This window comes from Lepidochelys kempii, chromosome 22, assembly GCF_965140265.1.
Source record: "Lepidochelys kempii isolate rLepKem1 chromosome 22, rLepKem1.hap2, whole genome shotgun sequence".
NCBI lineage: Eukaryota > Metazoa > Chordata > Testudines > Cheloniidae > Lepidochelys > Lepidochelys kempii.
Window position 1 is genome coordinate 18,488,805 of NC_133277.1, and position 24,438 is coordinate 18,513,242.

At 51.0% G+C, this 24,438-nt stretch overlaps 1 protein-coding gene across 3 annotated transcripts in view; it reads right to left on the reverse strand.

Annotated features, from left to right (window-relative positions):
• The window catches only part of DSCAML1 (DS cell adhesion molecule like 1), a 348,185-nt gene that overhangs the window by 126,135 nt on the left and 197,612 nt on the right, over positions 1-24,438 (reverse strand). For all 3 annotated transcript variants that reach the window (XM_073321085.1, XM_073321084.1, XM_073321086.1), the window contains 3 exons: positions 4,232-4,431; positions 3,206-3,302; positions 1,796-1,924 (listed from right to left, as the gene is read on the reverse strand). In XM_073321085.1, the coding sequence (XP_073177186.1) occupies positions 1,796-1,924; positions 3,206-3,302; positions 4,232-4,431 (426 nt within the window). The remainder of the gene's footprint in view (positions 1-1,795; positions 1,925-3,205; positions 3,303-4,231; positions 4,432-24,438) is intronic.

Below are 24,438 nucleotides of genomic sequence, written 5' to 3' on the forward strand. Positions count from 1 at the left end.
GCCTTTGTTTATCTGGCTCCCATGTTTCAAGATGCCAGGATTTTCCCTCCTTGCTTTTGTATAACTCCAGGTTTGGCTGTTTGTAAATATTGTCTCTTTTAATATTCCCTTTCAAACGCTCCCATCTAACATGAATTAACATATTTCATTAATGCTGCTCTCTCCTTTCTTCATCAAAGGGACTGGGATGCAGAATATTCCCTTTATACACCATGCAAGAATGCGCAGACGAGGCCTGCATCCCCTCCCTTCCCTGGGATGGCCCCACCTGTCCTCAGGAGTCAGAGGAAGTGACAGTAGGAGTCCCAGAAGGAGATCCCTCTCCCCGAGAGAGACTGGGGTGGGGGGACAGAACCGAGCACCCTCCCTGCCACTGCTTAGCATGCGGGGCTGGAGCCAGCCCCAGCTCTCTCAGTGGCAGGGTGCACCAGGGGCCACACTCCTTCCCCCCACACTAATGAGTCTGTGTGTCTCTGTGCAGCATCAGCGGTTAGGACGTGAAAAGATCAAACTGGCCAGCTAACTTCATAGACACTAAGGCCCAAAGGGACCATGATGATCATCCACACGGATCTCCAACACTGCACTGGCCAGAGACCCTCAAACAGGGATTCCCGCATTCAGCCCAGAACCCCTGGCTGAGCTAGAGCATCTCTGAGAACGAGCTCCACTCCTGATTTCAGTACTCCACGCGAAGGCGAATCCGCCCTTCCCCCGGGGATGCGATTCCAATGACTAATTACCCTCGCTGTTAAAAATGGGAGCCTTATGTTACTTATCTAGTCCCTCTCCCTACCACAGGGTTTTCCTTCTGTGGATCTGGAACTACTGCATTAATCGTTACTACGGCAATGAATGCAGTCTTTATAAACGAGAGCAGCCACTCAGAAAGAGAACAAGCTAAGACTCAATTCTACAAGGCGCTAAGCACCCTGGAGTCTCACAGCAATCAGTAGGAGCTGAGGGAGCTTAGAACTTTGTAGGCGTGGGCTATAAAATGCCCCTTTCAGAGCATGTACTGATTTGCAAAGTCACAATAAGATCAGCCTCCAGCTTGCTGCGCTGGGAACAGAAGGCTCTACACAAAACTTAATTCTGTTCCACTATTACAGCAGGAAACAGAAAAACTACCCTGGTAATTCCCAGCAGTTCGGGTCTCACTGGCAGTACCAAGTAGAGCTGGGGGGCAGGAGGGGCGTGGAACAGGTTTCCCATTCCATGAACGATTTTGAGATTTTGAAAAAAAAAATCCTGCCCAGAATTGACCAAAAAGATCAAAATATAACAAATATTTGCAAACCAACCCCCCCTCCAAAAAAGGGTTAGGTGGGGCCGATCACAATGTTTTGCTTTGATCATTTCATTTTGATTTTGACTATTTTTTTTTTTACTATAATTTGCTGAAAGTTTGAAACGAAAAGTAAGTTTGAACCAGAAAACCAGAATTCTTCACAAAAATGTCAAAATTTAATGTTTCAACAACTTCAGAACATTTTTCCTCAGAAACTTTTTGAGTTGAAAAATTTGTTGTAACCAACTGTTTCCTGCCAAAAGCTTTGGTTCTGACAAATCAGCTTTTTCTGACAAAAACCGTGGTGTTGAAAGATTCCCTCCTAGCTCTAATTATAAATTCTTCCTCAAGCATAGTACACTTGATCTCTTATGTTGACACACAGACTATTGTCTTCTTCCACTGTTTTAGATTTGTATCTATGGATAACAATTCCAGAGAAGCACGTTTGTTTCAGTCTAGATTATACGTACATAGTGGGGGGGGGGGAATGCAATCACCTACCAGATTTATTCTTGTATTCAATATCAAACCCAGTGATGATGCTGTTTCCATCAAATCTCTGAGTCCAACGCAAGTTCATGCTTCGGGCTTTCACCTCGCGAATTTCCAGCTCTGGCGGGTCAGGAGGCTCTTAGAGAGAAAAAGTTGAGGCCAAGTGAATAAACCATTCCCAAAAATATGAAAACGATTTCACCCCTGATGGTGACATTCTTCCCTTCCCGCACAGAGGAAGCAAGTTTGATAGTTACTTCCTTTTGTTTGGGCCTTAAAATACAAGTCGGCTCCTGCAACGGATTTCAGGGCAGAAGATCTTGCAGTCACCATTTAGGTGACAATTTGGTTGATGATGCTGAAGGCAGACCAGACCTAGCTCCCTCTCCTGTAGCTGTATCGGTTGTGCAGGCTTCACACACATTAAGCCTGGTTTGTACAAAGTGAGCGGGTCTGACTCAAAGACACATGGGTAAGTGGCATGTGGAGTAAGAAGCAGCCCTCTTTGTGCCCTCTCTTTCCTGCATGCACTGCACATGATCTCGTACATGGCACCTTTTCTGCAACATGCTTTCGCAGGCCATGACTTAGGAAAGCACTTGCACAGGCGTTAAACACGGGCTTAAGTTCCTCTAAATGGGACTTGAGCACATGATTAAATGCTTGCTTGAACAGGCATGATCTCTTCTTCCCTGTGGGGTCAAAGATTCCTAGGCTATAAAGCCACAAGGGACCACAGTGAGCATCTAGTCTGACGTCCTGCAAAGCACAGGCCATAGGACTTCTGCTATTGACTCCTATTTGAACTAGAGCAGATCTTTTAGAAAAACATCTAAACTTAATTTAAAATTTTCCAGTGACAAAGAATCCATCCCAGGTGACCCAGGTTCCTCTCAGGTGTCCAGTTTCTCTTTAAGAAAGAGGTGGACAAATTGGAGAGAGTCTCCAGGAGAGCAACAGACATGATGAAAGGTTTAGAAAACCTGAGCTATGAGGAAAGGTTAAAAAACTGGGGATGTTTGGCCTTGAGCAAAAAAGACAACTGAGGAGGGGGACCTGAGAACAGTCTTCCAGTACACTAAGGGCTGTTCTAAAGAAGGCGGGGATTAGTTGTTCTTCATGTCCACTGAAGGCAGGACAAGGAGAAATGGGCTTAGTCTGCAGCCAGGGAGATTTAGGTGAGATATTCGGAAAAACCATCTAACTCTAAGGCTAGTTAAACTCTGGACCGGCTTCCAAGGCAGAGTGTGGAATCCCTGGCACTGGAGCTTTTTAAGAACAGGTCAGACAAACACTTGTCAGGGATGGTCTAGGTTTACCTGGTACTACCTTAGCTCAGAGGAAGGACTAGATGGCCTCCCCCGGTCCCTTCCAGACTCACATTTCTATGATTCTACCTAGCAGGTGGAAAACAAGTACCTTGGACAGTGAGCTGGATCAATCCTCTATCTTCACCGTAAGAATTGATCGCATGGCAGGAGAAGAAGACGGAGTCCCCCCGGTCGGCTGGTTTAAGCTATGGATATGCAAGGGGAGAAAATGAGGCCATTTCAGAATTTCGCTGCCGTTGTGACAGTGAGGGCACAATGTGCCTTAATGCGGGAGATGTGCTTGTTATTCGCACAACGCTCTAACTGTACAGCTGGTGACAGACACTAAACAGAAAACACACAGGCCCAGTTCTCCCCTCTGTTACGCTAACGGTGCAGCTACCCAAGTGCCCTCCATCCGTGCCTTACGGAGCCTGCACCCTAAAGCAAGGTCTCTCTTCCCACCCCAAACTGAGGCCAGTGTCTAGATTCCTTTTCTCCCCTCTGCTCTTCTGCAGTCTCTTCAGAGCAGCAGCATCCACACGAGGCACATTTCTGAACTTACATTTTAGTGGATTCAAGTGCTGGCAAAATGAGCTTGCCAATCTCTAACACCACTCAATGAAAGCTCAGCCCTACGTCCGGAGAGAAGGACCCGAGCTACTTCTTCAGGTGTGACAATTGTGCCACCCAGGCTCCCGGCAGCCAGGACTGAGGAGCTCACACACATGAGCGGGCTGGAAAGTTTCCATCTTTGGATGAATCGAGGGAAAAAGATTCATTCATTGGAAATTTTCCCTTTCTCACAAACCCAATAATCATCTTTCGAGGGTTTTTTTCCCCCTTTCAATTAAACTGAAAAATTTCTCATAAGAAATTAAAACAATTTCCCCATAATTTCCCTGGCTAAGGGGGAAGATGCTTTTTACAGAGAAGCCTGAGTAATGCCAGGCACTTGCAGCCAAACTGCTCTCAGGCCGTTCCCGGCACAGACAGGTCATGGGAGCAGCAAATGGAAAGAGGAGGGTGACCCCTTGTTATCAGAAATGTAACCAACCCCATGGGGGTGTGAAATGCACCCACCGCTCCACTCATGGACCTCAGTGCTGGCACATCTCACCCAGAGCTCTCTCACCTTGAGCGTTGAAATGACCTCGTCACCGTTATCCTTGGTGGTAATGGCATATCTCATGTTGCGGTCAGGGTCGATGACGGTGTCGCCTTTCTCCCAGCGAATGATGATTGGCCGCTCCCCTCGGGCTGTGCAATTCAGCTCCTTCATCTGGCCCTTGATCGCAATGGTGGTGTTGGGGTGGGAAGTGATCATGGCTGGGACTGAGAGAAGGGGGAGAAATGACTGCACTGTCCTGACGCTCACATCTACAGCAAATCGACCTGGCCAAGGCTAAACTGGCGGCCTTCAGAGCAGACTTGCTGCAGAGCACTAAGGTCAGCAATCCTCCAGCCACCAGCCATGACCCCCTGCTGCCTGTCAAAGGCTGCAATACTTGTCCCAGAGAGTCGTCATTCACCCACAGCCCAGCACGTCAGAGCCAAGTGCTGGGGTCCCCAGGAGCTGCTGTGCCCACAAGAGGGGGGATTACTGTTCAGTTAGCCTGGGAGCTCTGTGGCCAGAGAGGGCACAGGCCGTGGGGCTCCAAGGCTGAAATGAGCCAGGAACAGGTCTGCACTCTGTCGTTGGCTTCACCATCCCTGTGCCCTGGACAGCAGCAGCTGATGTGGCTGGAGCCGCCAGCCCCATAGGAGCCAGCAATAATCAGATACCTAATGACCATTGCTCTCCAGCTCTAGTAACTGGCCAGGCATTAAAGAGGGGCTGTGAGGAAGGGTGGTCCAGTGGGCAGTGCGGTGGATGGGACTCAAGAGATCTGGGTTCATCTCCCAGCTGAGCTACAGATGTTGACATCTCATCTCTCCAGCTGTACAACGGTGAGAATACTGTCCTGCCTCTGTGGGGGGTCGCGAGGATAAAACCCATTCCCCACGGCAAGGCCCTTGGACACTAGGGCTCTGGGGGCCACGAAAGGACCTGGCTAACTGCAGTACTCAGCTAGCTGTCCTTTCTCTGTACTGTGTGCCCACTAAAATTTAGCAAGAACACAACGTGTTACGTGCGTGGCCAAACAGATTCCAGCCGTGCTCCACGGGGTGAAAAGCTAGAGAATTAGGAGCTGTTAGTGAACATACACTTCTGTATTAACCGACAGAGTGAGGAACTTCCTTACTAGTCACAACAAACCACCACCACCACCAAGGCGCATTTAATTGTTTTTAAGCACATTCAAACCAGTCTGAGATTTCCCTCGTGCTGGGGATGCGCTGAGACACACAGGGGTTAATGTCCACTGCTGCACTTGGAGAATTAAAGACAATTCTTCAATCCCCAGGCACGTGGGTAGGGTGCACCCAACTCCCTGCTCAGCACGCTCAAAGTTTATCCCACAAACAGCATCAGTGAGGTGGCCGAATGCAGTTTATCAGCTGCAGATACAGCCAATAGGCCACGCAGTCAGAAACAGAATAGTTTTGTTGCATTATACAACTCAGGATCATAAAATAATGAAGCAGATAAATTTTATAATGCATAGCATTACACCAGCATATACCATAAAATGTGAAAGACAAATAACTAGGTGCAAGTTATAATGAAGAGAAAGCCTCCAGTCTGAGACACACAACTATGAATTATTGACTAAGGTTTTACACTCTCAAGGATGTGAGGAGGAATATTTTTCCATCAAAAATTTGCATAATTCACTCCTATAAACCTGGGCAGAATATAGAGTACGATTTTACATCAACAAGTCAGGCTTTGCATTGCAGATGCCAGAGATTTTTTTATATCCATACGGAATATTAACATAAAATACAATAAAAAGAAAGGCATTCACTTCCTAGCGCCTCTTTCCCAGCTAAAAGGGGCAGCTCTTGACCGACTCCAACAAAGGAACAGACTGAGTCAGTAACTACGGCTTGGCTCAGCTGACATTTCCTACAATACACAGGTTAGCGGTCACACGGGGGTCAGCTGCCCCATCCTTTCACCCGCCTCACGCAAGTTACCTGAAAAAGGTTACCTGGGAAAGCTGACAGCCCCAGTATGCCCTGGCACAGGCTGGAGCGAACCCATTTACTGGTGGGTGTCATTCAAGCTTTGAGGGCCAACTATCACGTTTCTGACCATCACTGGACAACAACAATGCTTTCCTGGGGCTTGGAGATATACGAGTTGGCCAGGACAGGTCTTGGCCTTGGTTCCCACCCGCCTCGCACAGCCCTGATTTCCTTTCAGCCTGAAGGGAAGACTGGAGAAGGGGTGGAGTCTCCTTGCTCCGAGATGTGCCAGCAAAGATGGCGACTGGGCATTACAGCTCTTGTGATATGGTGGACACTGCGCTGTTGGAAGCCGAGCCAACACCAACACCATACACAATAGGCTGCCAGGCAGCTGAAAGAAGGCTGTCCTGACCCTCTAGGACTCGCACAACCCTGCTCACTCCTGTTCCCATCTCCTTGCGTCTTCCTCCCTGCTCCATAGCTAATCATTGTAACTGCCCATCCTCCAGCCATCTCTGCGCCTTTTGCCTCGCACACCTCTCAGCCAGGAGCGCACCCCCACCCTGACCCAGCCATCTGGACCACAATATTCCTCTCTGCTCCAAGTCCACTTTGGCACGTCCTCTCCCAGGCAGCTCCTAGGTCTCCCACGCAAAGAAGGGAGAACAGTTTCTTGCAAGCTCCCCCTGGCAGGGACCCTGTGCTCCTAGGTCACTGCAAACCATCTAACTTGCAGCCGGTGCAGTAACAATAGCTAAACAGTAAAGTCCCAGTGGAGGACAAGGACCTAAAAATTCAGAGGCATGCTGGAAAGAAAATGCCGGCAAGATTTCTCTTATACTGTAGTCTCCTGAACTCCTAGTGCCACCTTCCCCTGCCCCAAAAATAACCAAGGAGAGAGCAAAAAATAAGCCTGCAGGTTATAAACCAGCTTTTGTGTTCGACAAAGGTCACTGCTATAAAAGAAAACAGGGAAGCTGTGTGGCATTGTAGAGAGAAGACAAGCTTCCGAAAGAAAGGCCAGCTTTGGCCAGCGAGCACCCTAAAATAGTGATGAGTCGTCCCTGACCCCACGGAGGGCGACCAGGTGGGAATCATCAGAGAAGCAAACAAAGGTCCCTGCAATTCCAAGTGCCTGCACAGCATCCCCCCTCTGGAGACACATGGGGCTTCCAGTCCTTCCTGCTGACAAGAAGTGAGGGGGAGCAGGCCGTGTCTCTTGAGAACTCCCAACCCAGCAGCAGAGCAAAGCTGTTGGGATATACAGATACATACACACACACACACACACACAGTGATTCATATATCCATGTAATATGTTATAGGTCATTGAGGCCTGGTATGAATGACGCATGCTTGACATGGATATGTGCATTGCAAGTTGGCAACCGAAGCAAGAACTTAAGGTCAAGAACTATTAGAACTATTTGTGGAAAAACAATATAGAGAATCAGCAGAAAAGGAAACAACACCAGCTGGACTGATATAAAATTGTGTCAGAAATGGAGGAGATGGCATGCCTTGGATCATGGCGGCCCGCCCAGGATTGTCTCTGGAATTGTGTGGGTGGAAGGCCTAGTAAACAAAGGCAAAAAACCGATGACATGATGGAATGGACTATAAATGGATGCCTATGATTTCAGCAAATCAGAGTCGTTTATTGATCCAGAGCCCCGTGTGGATATAAATGTGGTTTTCACTGGCTCCTCACATCTTATGATCAGAAGGAATCTCGACTGGCCATTAGGACCATTCTGACCTTTGGACTCTGGTATAGTATGTTTGGAGTGTGACTGTGGAGTGAGTAAGGTTTGTTTTGTAATCAACAGCGTTTAGAATATTATATACCAACACTGTGTCCGGTATCTGCCAGCTCCCAATCCTGCAGGGAGACCTCTATTGCGGATCTAACAAGGGAACCCAGCCTCTGGGAGAAACGAGTTGTCTGCACTAATACTGGGAAGGGGAAGCCAGCCAGCTTCTTGGCAATAACCTGGAAAACAGGGGCCTCAGCCCGGCCCCTCTGGGCATCTGCACACTGCTGGGGGGGGGCCACTCAGTCCCTGCCCTTCCACTGGCCTGGCCTGCTTCCAGCACCTCAGAATCTTTTCTTTATAGTCTTGATCAGGCACAGAACTATGAATGCAAATCTGCATGGGAGTCCAGCTCGCTGGCCTGTGTCCTTTGTATATTTAACACTTGCTGGATATTGCAATTGGCTACAGAAAGTGATGGCCATCTCAGAGACTGAACAATAAAGTGGAACTGCTGGCAGGCCTCCCACTATGATAACGCCTTCCCAATAAAGAGCCTTTGAGAATACTTAGGGTCCAGTTAATAAAATACACTCAGCCCTGCCACACTCCAGGTGCTTGTGCACCCGCAACCGGTGCTCAGGTTCCATTCACAGCACAAGAGAATCAGGACACTGTCAATACTAAATAAAAGTTTTGCCTCTCTAGAGCGTCTTCCATCCAGCGGGCTTTGCACACTGCCCTGCAGCCACTGCCATGGCACCCATGCAAGGGAGGGTTACACTCCCATTTCACTGAGGAGGAAACACTCATCCAGGGAGGTTCAGTGACTGGGCCTGGGTCACGCGATGAGCCAAGGGCAGTCCTGGACAGTGAACCCCCCTTCTCCTGACTCTCAGCCTGATGCCCGACTCTCCAGACCACATTCCAATTGCAGTAAAAGTACAAGAATCCCAGCTGAGGAAACGTACTGACCAATCAGCCCCAGTTGCGTGCAGTCCCCCCACCCAACATTGTCATGTGCTGGGATAGCTCCTACACAACGTGCCCCTTCCTGCTGTGAGGGATGGCACGACTGTAGTAAACATCATTCATCCACCTCACAAGCACAAACACACACCGCAGAGCCCCGGACACAGACTGAGCCTGCAGTTAATCCAGCTTTAGGAAAATAAATTTGGCTTTCACTAAAAAAGTCATTATTTATCCAGCAAGGGAGGAAGGCTGCAGCTTCACAGTCCCCAGAGCGGTATATACCATGCAGGAAAAACAGGCTTGGGGGGGTGGGGGAGGGCTGGGTAAGCAGGAAAAAAAACGTAATGCATAAACAAACAGCACTGCTGAGTCCCGCAGTAATATATGATAATGACAATCCGCAAAGGCAACACACACTGTTCTAATGGGACACAAGAGAGTTTAATGAGCTACGACTTCTCGGCTTTCTATGGCAATGTAATTCAATTAACAGCTACAGAAACCTTTCCTCTCTGGCTGCGTGTGCTAGTGGGGTGTGGAGCAGGCAAAGCAGATTTGGGGGAATGGGCACGGAGGGGCGGGGACTGTTTCTGACGGCTGGCAAGGACGTCTCTGCCTTGTGACAAGTCTTCAAAGCACCCTGTAAAAACTCCGCTCCCGAGGGGAGCCGTGGCCACACAAAACTTTACACATGAATGACATGAGTCTTGCAGTGTGGCTCCAATGGCGATGGCAGACAAAACGCTGGGGGGCAGCAGGAGGGGAGGAGGGATGGCAAGAAACTGAGGAAGGGGAGGACTGTTCCCAAGCACCAGGGAGCATGTGAGTCACCGCAGGACACAGAAGCCAAGCAGGGGGGCACAGGAGAGCGCTCAGAGACTGGTGCAAGAGCTCTCCTCCCTGGGTCGCTGCTCCATACCTTGGGAGGGCTGCCAGCCCCCTAGTGCAGTTAACTGCTGGCTGTGTGGCGACTGGAGAAAGGGAAAAGGGTCATGGCAGGTGTGTGTTACGTGGGGGAGGGCGGATGGCTGGACTAGTGACTAAAGCACAGGGCTGAGAGGCTGCAGTCTGACACTGATATCCTGTGTGACCTTGGGCGGGTGACTTCCCCCCTCTGCGGTTCCCTGTCTGTGAAAGGGGGACAGCAGCACCTCCCTGCCTCCCGGGACCTTGGGAACGGCGCCAAGATCCTGGAATTTGAGGGGCTACAGAAGTGCAAAGCACTAACAAATCTGTAGCCACCTTAGGCTTCCTGTTTGTCACGATGCTGCATGCCAGGCCAGAGGGAACTTCACAGCCCCACTAGAAACAGAACCTGCTGCCGCAGCTCTCGGGCTAAAGGAGAATCTCTTAGCAGCACAGGCCCCATGACACACAACTGGGCAGTTCTGATTCCATCCAATCCACAGCACTGGTGTGTTCACACACTAGTCAGTACATTCATGTAAACTAGTCTGGTCATTGCATGTGGCGAGTCTGGATTTCTTTGTGCAGAGGGGCTCAATGTGGTGTCATATTTCATGCTTCATTCCAGCAGGTGCTAGTCACCAGCCTCACCCAGCTGTGAGGTGGGTCACTCAGTGACAACGGTCACTCCCGAGTCCTGCTTGGGCCCCTGCCTCCATTGCATCCATCCTTCCAGAAACAGCCCAATTGCCCCTGGAGTCACAGTCCTCTCAGGAGGTGGGCAGATCGCCCAGCTGCAATGGAGACAGATGTTAATCACTGGCCATTGCAGAAGCCCCATTACCCTCTTCTGAACGGCGTTCGTATCTCCCTCTAGTAGCTGCGGTTCACAGAGGTATGAATCCTAGCATCGGCGCAGCTAATGAGGCTCAAGGGGTAGAGGGCTGTGTTTGGAGCGGGAGGTCTGGGTTCCAGCTGGCCACACCACGTGTGGATTGTGTAGCTGATAAACATAGGTCTTCCAAGAGCCAAGAGGAGAAAAGATTAGGGGTGGATGAGTTCCCTGCACCCACTGAGCTCAAACCACCCTGAACCAGTGAGATGGGGCATAGGAGAGGGAGACTCTTGGATCTCAAGGCAGCCTTCACCCCACAAAGCTTCCAGTGACTCAGTGACTGCTGTCCTGTGGATTAGGCAGCATGAGCCCGGTGCTGAGATGAGCTGCCCCTAAAGCGTGTCTCTCCCGCAAAAGAGAAGCAACTGGAAAAGACTTAACAGTTGCACAACAGAGCGAGGCAAAGCCAGGGCCATCCTGAAAGGGGTTAACGGCCAGGGCGCTACGTGCTGCAGACAGGTGACCTTTAGAGAGAGGACAGAGATTCCGGTGGTTACTGGTGCTTGCGTTGGTTACGCTGCTCCTCTGGGGACTGCTGCGCTGCACTCAGCCTTCTGGCACATCTCTGCGCAGACACACACTCCCGGGTGGCCCCATGGTTCAGTTAACGGGAAGACTCAGAAGAGCACGCGCAGAGAGAGACATACCCACTGAGCAGCCCCAGGAACAATCTAAGTGCACAGCTGCCTCCGCCTCTGCCCATCCACAGCCCATCATGGCAGCGCTGGCCTTTCGTTTCTAACAGAACTTTGCAGCCATCAGCTGACCTGCCCAGACCTCGCTCATCACGCTGATGGCCTCATGGCCCAGCCAGCCTCCACCAGCTTCCCTAGCAGCTGCCCCTGCAGAAAAAAGGGGTCAAGAGTTTAAAAGGACTTTTAAAGAATAGGCACCAGGCACCGAAGTATCTGGCACACAACTGAGCTTTCAGATTTCCCCTTCATGGCGTTGCTTGTGTGCGCTAAATGCCAGGGCAGCAGTAAGAACATACAGCCCTGTGCACAGAGCAGAGATGAGCCTGGAACCACACACCCAAAACTTTGTGGGAGAAGGGGGGTCCATGAATCCCATGAGCAGCCTCCACCTCTGGACTGGCACCCTGGACGCAGCTCATTAGGAAGCAGCGGCCACGTCCAAACCTCCGTCTGGCCTCGGGGTGTTGGTCCAGCTCTTTACAAATAACCCCAAACTTCAGGCTGTTTGCAATTCAGATCCAGGTTGCACAGCCCGAGCAGAGGAGGGGAAAGGCTGCGCATTTGGTTGGCAGGGGCTGGTGCAAACTGTTTCTCCACTGCCTGCCGTGGAGGCTGTTCACAGCATGCCCAACTCAGGCTGCCAAGCGCCAGTGCTCCCTGCATGCCCAGCTGCTGAGCCCTAACCAAGTTATCACACACACTTTCCTGTCTCCTGCAGGCCCGCTCCCCCTCCCCAGGCAGAATGTGGCCACCCCGGAATTCCGGTCTCTACAAATCCAAAATTGGTTCTACAGAAAAGTGACCAACCAGCAAAACCACCAGAGCCAGTCTCTGGGCAGGATGGGGTGGGGGCAAAGGGGGCATGGGAAAGGCTGCTCTGCAGCTGAGCAATTAGCCCATTTCCCTGAGAGCAGCGGGCTCAGAGGGCAGCTCTGTTGCAAGCTTTGCTTCGCTGACATGCACTTATTGATGTTTGATTAAAAGCAGCACAGTGGATGTAAACATATCAACTTCTCAGCGCTGCCGGGTTCCCAGGAGAGCAGCGTGCTGCCCGGAGAGGGGAAAGCAGCAAAAGCAACACCACGTACATTTTACATTCTAATTTCCCACAGCCTGGATTGGCGCTCCGTGGATCAAACAGGGAGCTAAAGGATTTCCCGTTGCACCAAATCTCCTTGAGCTGGGCTAGGGCTAGGGCTGTGCACCCTCTTCAAGAGACCTTTCTCTCTCTTGCTCCCCTCCCTTCTCACCGGTTTGGGCCTCTTTCCAGGATGACGAGCCCCCTAGGGAAGGAGAAAGCCAATCTAACCAATGAAGTGCTGCACCATTCCCAGGGGACGGAGAGCGGGGCAGAGAGTGAGCTGAGGGGAGAAAATCAATTTCAGAAACTAGACAGTTGTCAAGACATGGTGTCACCTGTTCCGGCTTGTGAAATGGCTCCACAGAGGCTCCCGCCACTGAGTGGGGCTTGGCCGCCTGGCAGATGCTTTACATTTTAATTCAACAGTAACGGAAACGCAGCCACCAGCAGACCAGCTCAAACTCCTGCTCAGGGAGGAGACGGGATGAAGAGACTAGAGCATGGCAGGTGATGGGGGAGTCAGGACTCCTGGGTTCTATTCCCACCTCTGGGAGGGAGAGTGGTTGTAGGAATGAGAGCAGGGGTGCAGGGACCCAGGATGCCTGGGCTCTATTCCTAGCTCTAGAAAGGACTATGGGCTACTGGTCAGAAAGACAGAAAGGGAGAGTCCGGTCTCTGCCCCTGACTTGCAGCGAGACTCTGGGAGAGTTAGTGGACTCTTTTTACCCGCTCTATGGACAGGAAAACTGACATTTATCCCATTCCAGGGGGAGCGGTGAGGCTTAGTTAACATACGCTTGCCAAGTGCCCTGAGTTCCTGGCCTGGATGGATGGGCCATGGAAGGACAAAGTATTGTTAGAGGACACATCGCTCACCCAGGGGCTCACCCTCTCGACTCACCCCTCCTGAACATACTCCAGCCAAAGATTCACAGCCTCGCTCACTGTGTGGCCCTGTGACTCACTCTGGTGAGGTAGCAGCCCACCATGTTCAGACTGTTTACACACGATACCGTGCTAGACTGAAGCCCCTGGTTAGCAACAGAGCCAAACCAGCAGGCCAGGGCAAGCTTCCCCCAGGCTGCACTCTTCCGAGAGGCCAGCTCAGGAGGCCAGAGGGGAGTGATCAAACCCCATGACCCCCTCCATCTATCAACCTTGCTCCTGAGGCACCAGCTAGAGAACAAGGGGCAATGTGTCTACCCTGCCTGCTGGGAACCAGACTGACACCCCACAAATTCAAGACAGGTGGAAGGGAAAAACCCCCAGGGAGTGAAGGAAAAAAGTCACACTTTAAAGACTCTGCACCACGCAAAGCGGCACAGGGGTCATGCTGCAGCAAAGCTAACCCCATGCTTCCACAAGTCATGAGCCATGCCACAATATCACGAGACTAGCTTAAAAATAGTGAGATTCAAAATATAATAAATGGTCGGGTTTCTTTGCCTTCTGGTGTCTGAGTCTTTAGGATGCATTTGGGTCACATTTTCAGGCTATTTGCTACAAACAGGAAGGCTAGAAATTAACTTTTTATTTTAAAGGAAAGTGGAAATTCTCCTCTCATCACAGGACTCCAGGACCTGGGGCTTTAGAAAACACGGATTACTGCAGGACTCATGATAAAGACGTGAGAATTGGTGATAAAATAAAAGTGACACACCCGCACGCACCCTCTCCCACCACATACCTTGGAATTTTCCCTATTTCATTCCAACTTCAAACCCTACAGGGCACCTGTTCTGGATGCTCACTGAGCTGGAGCCAGGAGGGAAACTGGCTTACACCAGACACTGGAGTAGGACCAAATGCTTCCACTCAAGCTAATTAAATCATCGCATCTGTGCAAGGTTTGCTGCACCACGGCTTCAGGAATTCCCCTGGCAGGGGCGCAGCCAGGGAAGGGGAGGAAGAGTTCTGACACAGCTTCTGGCTGTTACTGCCTCTCTCTTGGCCTTTTCTGGGGATGGCTGGGAAGTTCCTGATGGAGGAAACCCTGGAAGTGTCCACCTCTTTATGGAAGCTGGATACCGTGGCACAGAGGCTCGTCACTGGACACACTGGGACCTGTTACCGCCCAGAGTACAGAGCCCTGGGCATGCGCAGCTGCGGTAGAGGCGTGTGGGACGGGTGTGCCCAGGGGAACAGCTCCAGGTTGGACTCACATTTCCAGCATTAAGTCACTGGACATCCTGACTAATAATAGTCCATGTGTCTACAGCCCCTTCCAGCCAAGGATCTCACAGCAAGGGAACTTTTCTCTGGTTACGGGTCCTACAGGGACCCAGCATGCAGCTGGGGACACTGTGGTTCAGAGGTGAAATGGCACCCAAAGTCACATGACGAGGCATGGCTGGGAGTGGAACCCAGGAGTCCTGACTGCCAGCTCCTAGCTCTGATGGCAAGGCCACACCCTGGGGGAACTGGGGGTGCACGAAGCATCATTCAGATCTCCCACCCTGCCGTGGCTTCCCTAAACCTCTCCTTGCAATATGAATTGGGGGCATGGGGCATCAGTGCCTCTGTGCCACAGGAATGGAGTCCCATGGCCTTCAGGCTGCAGAGGGTTGCTCTTTACAGCCAGGCTCTACCAGTCTCAGAAGGAAAAGTTCAGACAAGCAGCATCCCTTCCCCTCTGCGGCTGGAACGTTAATAACCCTTCTCGTGCAAGGTCTCTTGCCCTGGTCTCTCTCTGTTAATAATTTCCTCTCTCTCTGCCTACATGGTTTTGACAAGTGGCTGAGATTCCAGCTGAGTGTCCACCGCGGCATGGGCTGCGCTGAGGTCCCTGGGGGGAGAGGAGCTGCGAAGACGGTGGGGAGAGAGGCCCGAGAATCCACTCCACTGGCCTGATTCATCTGCAAGGCTCTTTTCCTGAGGCGTCACGCAGACTCCATGGGCAGATGTTTCCTACTGCACCAGTTCTCTCCTTCAGAGCGGTGTGCTGCCCAGCCCGGGTTGTGCAGTGATGCCCCCATCTGGTCTGAGCTGTCCGGGGTTTGCTCCGCTCCCAGATTGCAGGCTCAAAGGAACCCACAGGCTCAAAGCAAAATCAACACTTCTCATGAATTTGACTGGAGACAGGAAGAGAACTCACCCTTGCCTGCAGGTACGTCTGCACTGCAATTAGACACTCAGGGTTGGCCCATGCCCGCTGACTTGGCCTTACAGAGCTTGGGCTGGTGGAGACGTTCGGGCTCAGGCTAGAGCCCAGTGCAAGGACCCTGCGAAGTGGGAGGGTCCCAGAGCTCAGGCTGCAGCCCGAGCTGGTATGTCTGCACGGCCCTGAAACAGCCCCACAGCCTGAGCCTGAGTCAGCGGGCACGGGCCGGCTGTGGGTGTCTGATTGCTGTGCAGACACAGCCTGAGGCCACACCAGCATCCAGCTCCATCCCCACCCCAGACCTGCATGTCATGGCTCTGGCCCCATCATCACATCAGTCCCCATTGTGGATTCTGAGCTGCTTGCACCTTGTTGTATTTTGGCTTGTGGCAAGGCTGAGGGATGCCAGCACACCTGTGTGCAGGGCACTTGGTGAAGGATTGAGGTGTGAGAGAGAGGAGGGAAAGCACAGAGAGGCCATAGGCACGGTGAGGCCGGCACGGCCCAGCACCACTGGGGTGGGGTAAGTGTAATGCAGCAGCCAGTCGAGCCAGCTGAGGACCCCCTGGCCCCTTATGACTTTCCGGTGACTTAGTGTGCGGTAGTCGTGTCAGGGCAGGTGCGGGAAGGGCATTGAGAGGCGTCTGCACAAAGGTCTCAAGTCAAATCCTCTCCAGCTCACCTGCTTTCCCAGCAAAGCCCCGGACGCCCCTGCCGACAGCCAGCCTGGCAGCAGCCACAGAGAGGCGGAGACAGGTGAGCAGGAGGACAGCATCCAAAACTCACCAGCCATGAGGGAGTCAGATGCCATCCCGTGACACAAATGATAAACTGGACAGACGGACAAGCCTGGGATCTAGCAGGGTGGCCCTCCCCTGGTAGGAAGGGTCTAAGGCCCGATGTACAATGCTGTCGTACTCAAGGCACTCCTGAAACATCATGGCAAGAGAGAGCTCTTCCTTGTGCGGGAGGTGCCGGCACAGAAGGGTTTCTACCTTGGTGTCTCAATTTGTCAGAGATGCTGGGCACCCGCTGAAACCACTGGGAGCTGTGTATGCTCAGCACCTTTGAAAAATCAGCCCCTGTATCTATGCACCGTTCGCTTCCACCACGGCACACGGCAGGGTCAGGAGGGCAGCCAACACGGCGGCAGAACGTGCATTGTAGGGTCGCTGTTTTTAAAGGTTTCCTTTGGGAACTATTTTTCTGGCAGTTACTAACATTCCCCCCCACCCCTCCTCACCTCCTCCCTCCAAATCACAAGCCAGAACAGCCACCTCCTCCCCAAACAGCATTTCCTTCTCTTGTTCCGCCTTTGTGTCCCTCTTTCTTGTTAACAAGACACAAACAAGAGACTGATCCCATCTGGTGGGCAGAGATAAGATTGCTCCAAAGGGAATTGGCAATGCGCTGTGCGTTCTGCCATCCTGAGCCCAGGCCGGGGGTAAGGAAAGCAGCACCATGCTGGAGTGACAATCGAATGAAAAGGGCAACAAAGAATGATCCTTTTTTTTTTTTTTTTTTTTTTTTTAAAAGAGCTGGCTCTGTGATGTTAATTTGATTGCACCCATTTCGGCTTCTTGTCTACACTGATTAGCTGAGTTTCACCTGAAGCATGAGATTAATTCAAATTGCATGGAAGCAATCAGTTATGCTCTTGGAGTACTGACAGCGAACCTCCAAATACATCCCAGCTTGGTGCCTCTGCTGGGCCTGCTGGCAGGGAGCATGCATGTGCCAGAGCGGGGGCACGCGCATTCCACGTGCGTGTGCACACCGTCTCCCAACTCCATCTTAGAGCCTTGACCATGCAAGGTGCTGTGCTGGGCGCCCTCCAGCACCATGGACTTTCAAAGGGAGCTGAAGGTGCTCAGCATCTCGAACGAGGAGCTCAGTACCCAGCAAGAGCCACACCTAGAGTTTCCACAATGTCCCCCAGCCCCGGTGAGAAGGGGTTTCCAAGTGACTGTATAAAGGATGACTCTCCCTTTTGCTGCATGCTTTCAATCCTGTCTTAGCTCCCTAGTCCCTAGGGAAGGTCTGTGAATATCTTTAAACCACTACACAGGCTGGGACAGACTGGCTGCCTGACAGCCACGCGCTGGTCAGGAGAGGCTCAGGTACCCAAACAACTGGAGTGCAGCGCATCGACACAGCTCACGTCAGAATTGTGCCCTGCTATCGCTTTTAATGGTTGCTCTCCTGAGCACTACTTTTAAAGGGACAAAACATATGGAAATAGTCCCATGCTGGGAATTTGCTAATAGAGACGAAAGCAGCTGGTTGGATTGTTAACCTCCCCTGCAGCATTTGCAAGCTGCAGGCCAGTTGCCACACCATTGCTCACACTGAGGAGTATCGTCCTCCAAAGGAGCCCCATTGCCTTCGGCCTTCCTCACAGGGGACAGGACAACTCAGAGTCAGGACATTATAATCTGCACTCAAGCACTGCACGAAGGCCAGGGAGAAAACTGATGGATTTCTGCTCGCTGTCCAGCTAAGGCAGAGCGCTGAAACGTAGAAAAAGCATTACAGGTGAAATGCAAATCTGATTCTTAAAACTCCTGGAATTTTACACAAGGAAGCGTTTGTTTGTTTGAAATCGTTATTTTAAACTTGACAGCATCACCTTAAATTTCCCTCCAGAGCACAAAAATGCTCTTTAGAAAACCCTGCATGTAAATTCACTATGTTATTATCACACACTTACAGCCTAGAGACTAGCCAAGCGTGGGCCCCATTGTGCAGGGGCTGTACAGACACTCCCTGGCCTAAAGAGCGACAAAAATAGGTATTTCAGCAGGTGCAGGACCAGGGGAACGTGAGACCAGCAAGTGTGCAGGCACCGAGGGTGCTGCTCCTCCCCGAGAGCGCGGCTGGCCTATGCGCTAACAGTCCAGGCTTTGATGAAGCCGTCGATAAAATTATGCTTTTATCTTACAAAGTCTGAAAATCCATAGTCCAAAAAGCAGCACGACAGATCAAAACTTCCGTTCCTACCTCTTGTCATCTCTCCTGCCCCCACTCACTCTGCTGAGGCATGTCCAAGAGATTGGGGAACATGGACAGTTAGATGGAGGCCCAATGAGACCCCTGCCCTGTGGACTTTTTAAGAACGTCTGATATCATGCTCTGCAAGCTCAGCCGAAGAGGGAAGCTGTTTCAGATGCTTTCCCATTTCTCTGTAAATGCTATAGACATCCTGATTGTTGGCCTATTATCCAGACACTTGATCATCTCTCCAAAGGAAAGGTGATGGCCCTCTGAAATCTTCAATATTGTACTCATGTCATTGTCAAACCAGCTGACAGGGAATGGGGCTGGGGGGAGGGAGGATAGGTAGCAAAGGTGGAGAAAGCAGCAACTGCTGGAAAATGAGCTCAAGCCACTGGAGGGGGACTAGGGCAGGGTCTGGAAGCCCCTGAAGGCCACCCCCCCTCACTCCAAAATGTGTCTTGCGAACAGCAACCCGAGCTGTCCCGCAGCACTGTTGGTTTTCACGCCTGCTGCCGTGTTTTCTGCACACACAAAGCATGTCCCTTTAAGTCTCTGCACCTTTTATTTCAGATTAGCGGGAACAAAAATGAACAGATGCAACATCTCCCCAAGAGAGCACAGTGTGTGACTTGCTCTGCTGCAGCAGCCATCTTGAAGCAGAAGTCTGTGTCCGAAAATGGAGGCCCTCCAAGCTGATGGGCAGGCGGGGTTCCTCAGGAAGGTAATGGGACAGCTGCCTTAACAGCTGCACTGATGCACACTCTGGGAGAGAGCTCCAAGGCATGGCCCATACAGAATGACAGACACAGCTTTCTCAACCTGCTCCTTATCTCCCCTCAGTTTACAAAGAGCTCCTTGAACCTGGCTAGCATCCACCCTGCAGCAGAGACGGGACTATCGGAGATCACTCCTGGGCTGGCGGGGAGAGAATGCACCTGGCCTTTGCACTGCAGAGACAGAAACAACGGTACAGGAGCAGCCCCAAATCATCCCCAGGGGAGACGCCACATCTCTTAAGCGCCGTGCATTTGCATCGGACCGGATGCTCAGCGGATGCAAACTAGCATAGCTCCATCACATCCACATGCATGGACTTTCCACCCGCTAAGGATCAGGCCCTCCCTCTCGACACCCAGCATGGTGCATAACTGTGTTCATGCCCCTTTGATCCCCTCACCGGCACTCTGCTCACTGAGCCTTCCCCCAGGATTACTTCTCACATTCCAAATACCTGAGCAACTTTTAACACCTGCCTTTCCCCCTTAAATAAACTCAGCCTGCTACAAAAAAACATTTCCCCGAAAACGTGAAACTTCCTTGCCAAAATCACACTGGCTCAGGACAGGTGCTCTCCGGAGCAGGATCAATGACTAGGTTCAGGGCATAGGGAATAAAATAGATCAGTACAGTAACTCCGCACTTAAAGTCGTCCTGGTTCTGTTCGTTGCTGATCAATTAGGGAACATGCTCCTTTAAAGTTGTGCAATGCTCCCTTATAACTCATTTGGCAGCCACCTGCTTTGTCCACTGCTTGCAGGAAGAGCAGCCCGTTGCAGCGAGCTGGTGGGGGCTTGGAACCAGGGTGGACCGGCAGCCCCCCATCAGCTCCCCGCACCCCTAAGTTCCCTGTGCAGCAGCCACCCAGCAGGCTACCAACTGCCCCCAGTTCAGCTGTCCCTCCCCCCACTGCCGTGTGCTGCTCCTGCCCTCTGCCTTGGAGCTGCTCCCGGGAGCCTCCTGCTTGCTGTGCGGGGGAGTGGGGAAGAGGGGGGCTAATGTCAGGGTGTTCCCCTCCCCCTACTGCTGCCCCCCGCTAACCCCTCTCCATATGGAGCAGGGAAGGACAGGACAGGGCTCAGGAAGGAGCTGCTGTCTCAACTTCCCGATTTTTTTTTAAAGGCAATGTACTTAGAGTCCGGTCAGCGTACTTAAAGGGGCAACGCACCTCTCTCTCTCTCTCTCCCCCACACACAGGGTGTGTGTCTCTGTCTGCCAGGCTGCCTCCCCTCCCTCTGTTGGTGCTGCCTTGCGGAGTGAGAGGCTACATTAACAACAATGTGTTAACCCTTGTGGGCTCAGCCGAACGCTAGTTCATTATTGAGCAGTGAGGCATTCCCTGGGAAATATCCCACCCTCTGACTTCACCACCTCAACCAAGTTTCACAATCATCATTGCTGTGTACAATATTAAATTGTTTGCTTAAAACCTATACTGTGTGTGTGTGTGTGTGTGTGTGTGTGTATTTATAGTTTTTTGTCTGGTGAAAAGAATTTCTCTGGAACCTAACCCCCCTATTTATATTAATTCTTATTGGGAAATTGGATTTGCTTAACATCGTTTCGCTTCAAGTCACATTTTTCAGGAACTTAACTACAATGTTAAGCGAGGAGTTACAGTACTGAATTTGCACTTCCAGAGGGAAAACCCCAAGGTTTAAGAGCCTCTCATGTCTCAAATCAACCCAAGAGAGACTCACTGACTCTCATGTTCTGAACAGAACAGCTGTCTCCCCCCCATACCCCCCCCGCCCCGCCCACTCGGTGTGTCTGTGGAAAGAACCACACCAACATTAACAACAGTTACTTGGGATCCTTACACAAAAGCGTCTACAAACCCCAAGGGACTTTACTAACCATAAATCATGCCAAACCATCTCTGTGATGCCTGCAGCATTATCCCCATCTAACAGGTGGGGAAACAGAGACTGGACCAGGGTCACAGAGCAAGCCAGAGGCTGAGCGGAGACAAGCACCCAAAAGTCCTGACCACAAAAGACAATACTCCTTCATGAGCACACATATGTTCCGTACCGCAGTCTGGGAGCCAACACACAGCCCCGTACTACCTTCTGCCCACTGGTGTGCTCTCACGACTCTCACCCAGTGTTTGTTAAAGGCAGGAAAGAAGGGTGGAGAAATGGCAACCCAAGGGGCTAAACTTCCAAGGAGGATAGAACCAATACAGACTAACACGGCGGTTACTCTGAAACCTGTCATTATGCAAGGCACTGCATTTAGCCTTATGGAGTGGAAATCTATCAACTTAGTCTCTAAGGTGCCACAAGTACTCCTTTTCTTTTTGCGAATACAGACTAACACGGCTGTTACTCTAGAACCAGAGCTGTTTTCTTCACTTGCCACCTGACAAAAGCAGCAGTTCAATCTTTGTGGGGCTGGTGGGTTTGCAGAACCCCAAGCCACACCCATAAATCCCTACATGGGATATTCTCTCTCCATTCTGGTGATCAACACAGTGCCCATCACTGCAGTATCTGGGCACATGGAACATAGAACAGAACCTTCCCCACATATAAGAAGCCTCTAGACCCTTCCCAGCAATGTGGCTTTAAAAGGCCAGTCCCCGTCTCTCTTCCGCGCACAAGCACATTTTGTTTGGACTCTGATTAACTTTCATTTGACTCCATCCACAGTGACCTGCCTTTAAATGAAAGCTCGCACCGATCTCACTTTAATTGGCCTGACATTTCTCTAAACAAAATTAAAAAAATGAAACAAAACAAAGAACCTTTATAACGTTTAATTGGCTGTGGCGCTTTGTCTACCTATTCAGTCGAGCCTTTTCAAAGGCTGCAGAGGTCTCCGAGAAATGTAAAAGCACATGCATAATAAGGTTATGTGCTATTCAAGTCAGCAAGCAACCTGTCCTGGGATGCAATTACACAAGGCAGTGGGGACGAGGAGACAGTTCAAACTCTGGATAGTTCTGCACATTCACTCTGGATTAATCGTCTATGCTTTGTACCTGCATCTTATTGAAGTATTTTGTTTGAAATGGCTCTTTTCAATTCATCAATCCACAAGAGAAATTAACACATGTGAGGGGAGGGAGGGAAAGACCTTGGTGAAGGGGCAACCAGAGCCAATCTGTTTGTTTCATTTTTGTGACCAATTTCTAATGTTTGAGTCCTGACTGGGAACTGATAAGTGTCGGGTGCAGGGATTTGGGAGTGTCAAGCTAGGGAGGCCAGCCCCAGCTGGAGTCAGGGTGGCTGCGTGGCCCAGGCTGGGGCAGACTCACTCATGCTTATTTTGTTACGAAAATCTTTGTGCAAACAAATACAAATAGGAGACCCTGGGTGCAGTAAGCATCAGGTGCTGACTGGCCCCATTTAAAGCTAGTGGAAATAATCCCCCAACTCCTACCAAACCTGAACATAGCCATTTTCAGCATGCTGGCAGACAGCCTCAACATGTGGGACGGGTTGGGCCTGCACCAGTCAGAGGGTCTAAAACCTCTGTTCAGCCCCTGCCAGTCCCCAAATATGCCACCATGAGGGTCTGATCCTATGAACCCTTATGAACAGGAGTAACTTTACTCACTTGAGTAGTCCCATTGAAGTAAATGAGACATGCACAGATCTACTCACATGTATTTTCTGAATTGAGGCTTTATAACCAACCAGCTGGGGGAAGATGCATCTTAAATAATAAAATCACAAAGAGACAGATCCTGAAGTCCTCACTCGGGCAAAGCTCCCACTGACTCCACTAAGAGCTGTGTAAGAGGAAAGCACGGGCCATTAAGGGTTAGCCTGTCCAGAGTGCCTTTCTCCCAGTGGATCTCAAAGCCCCTTACTTGTGTTAATTAGCTTACCAAAGCCAGGAAGGGTTCAGCACTGGAATGGAAGAGGACAGCAACGCTACACTCTTTAAAAGCAGGAAGCACCAACCTGTGAAATTTGGTGAATAAATAGCTCAAAGAGCTCACTGCAGCCCTGAGTGATACTGTTTCACAGCCTGGTAATAAAGCCCTGAACATCTGACGCTCTGTAACGGAGCCATGACATGATCTTAACTCGAGTGACATGAATGAACCGCCGCAGTAATGAGCACAGTTGGGATAGTCTGCTGCTTCTTTCAGATTTAAGCTCTTGCAACAACCGAACTAAATAAAAAGGAGCTGGAGATTATCTATTCCACTGATTGCAGCGAGAGAGGAATCCAATACTGCGCGCAGTGTGAACAAGGTGTCTAACACCACTAACAGGCCCATATGCAGGGAGTTAGCAAAGCTATTTCCCTTCCTCTTTTCCCCTCGGATGATGTAGATTGATTGCCCAGTTTTATTAAGGACAAAGTGTTTTTTGATAGGGTAAGGGAAGCAGCTCCCCGGGGGATAGGAATCAATCCATCTTTCAGCTCTCTCTGCATTGATTGCCAGAAATTCGCGTGCTGGCCTGCCGAGGCGGGAAGGGCTTTGCGTGCGATAAAGTATCTCCAAATATAAAAGGAGGGAGCTATCAGATGGCACTGCACTGAGCTGGCTGAGACACACCGCTCCAGCAAGCAGAGCTTGGCCTGCAGCCAGAACGCAGGGGCTGAGCTACGCAGCACCAGGTAGCAATACATAGGATTGAAAATGACCCTGAGTCGTCTTTAGTACCCAGGTGTTTTGGAACTTTACCCTCCACCTGGCCCCGGGGATTTGATTTAAGACCTAGCTGGGGCATGAGGCAGTGGGGGAGACACAGGCCCAGAGACCCAGGGGACATAAACCCACCTAGACACTGCATTTGTTACTCCTCTCTGCTTGCCAACACCTGCAGCACACAAGGTGCTGTACAGACAGGAGACAAGGCACCCCCTGCCCTGGAGGGCTTAAAATCTAAGCAAATTTGACCCCCAAAACCAGACGGTGAGATGCAATCCTGGCAGCCCATAAAGGGTCCCATTCACCCCCGCAGAACACCACTGATTCCCTCACCAAGGGCAACTGTCCCAATGAATTTACACTCTGCAGCATAATCACTCCCATGATGGCCCTGGGATCTCTCTGTACCAACCATTCAGCTCTCTGGGTGCCCCTGCTCGGGGGGGGGAGTTCCCCCTGCGGAGAGCTG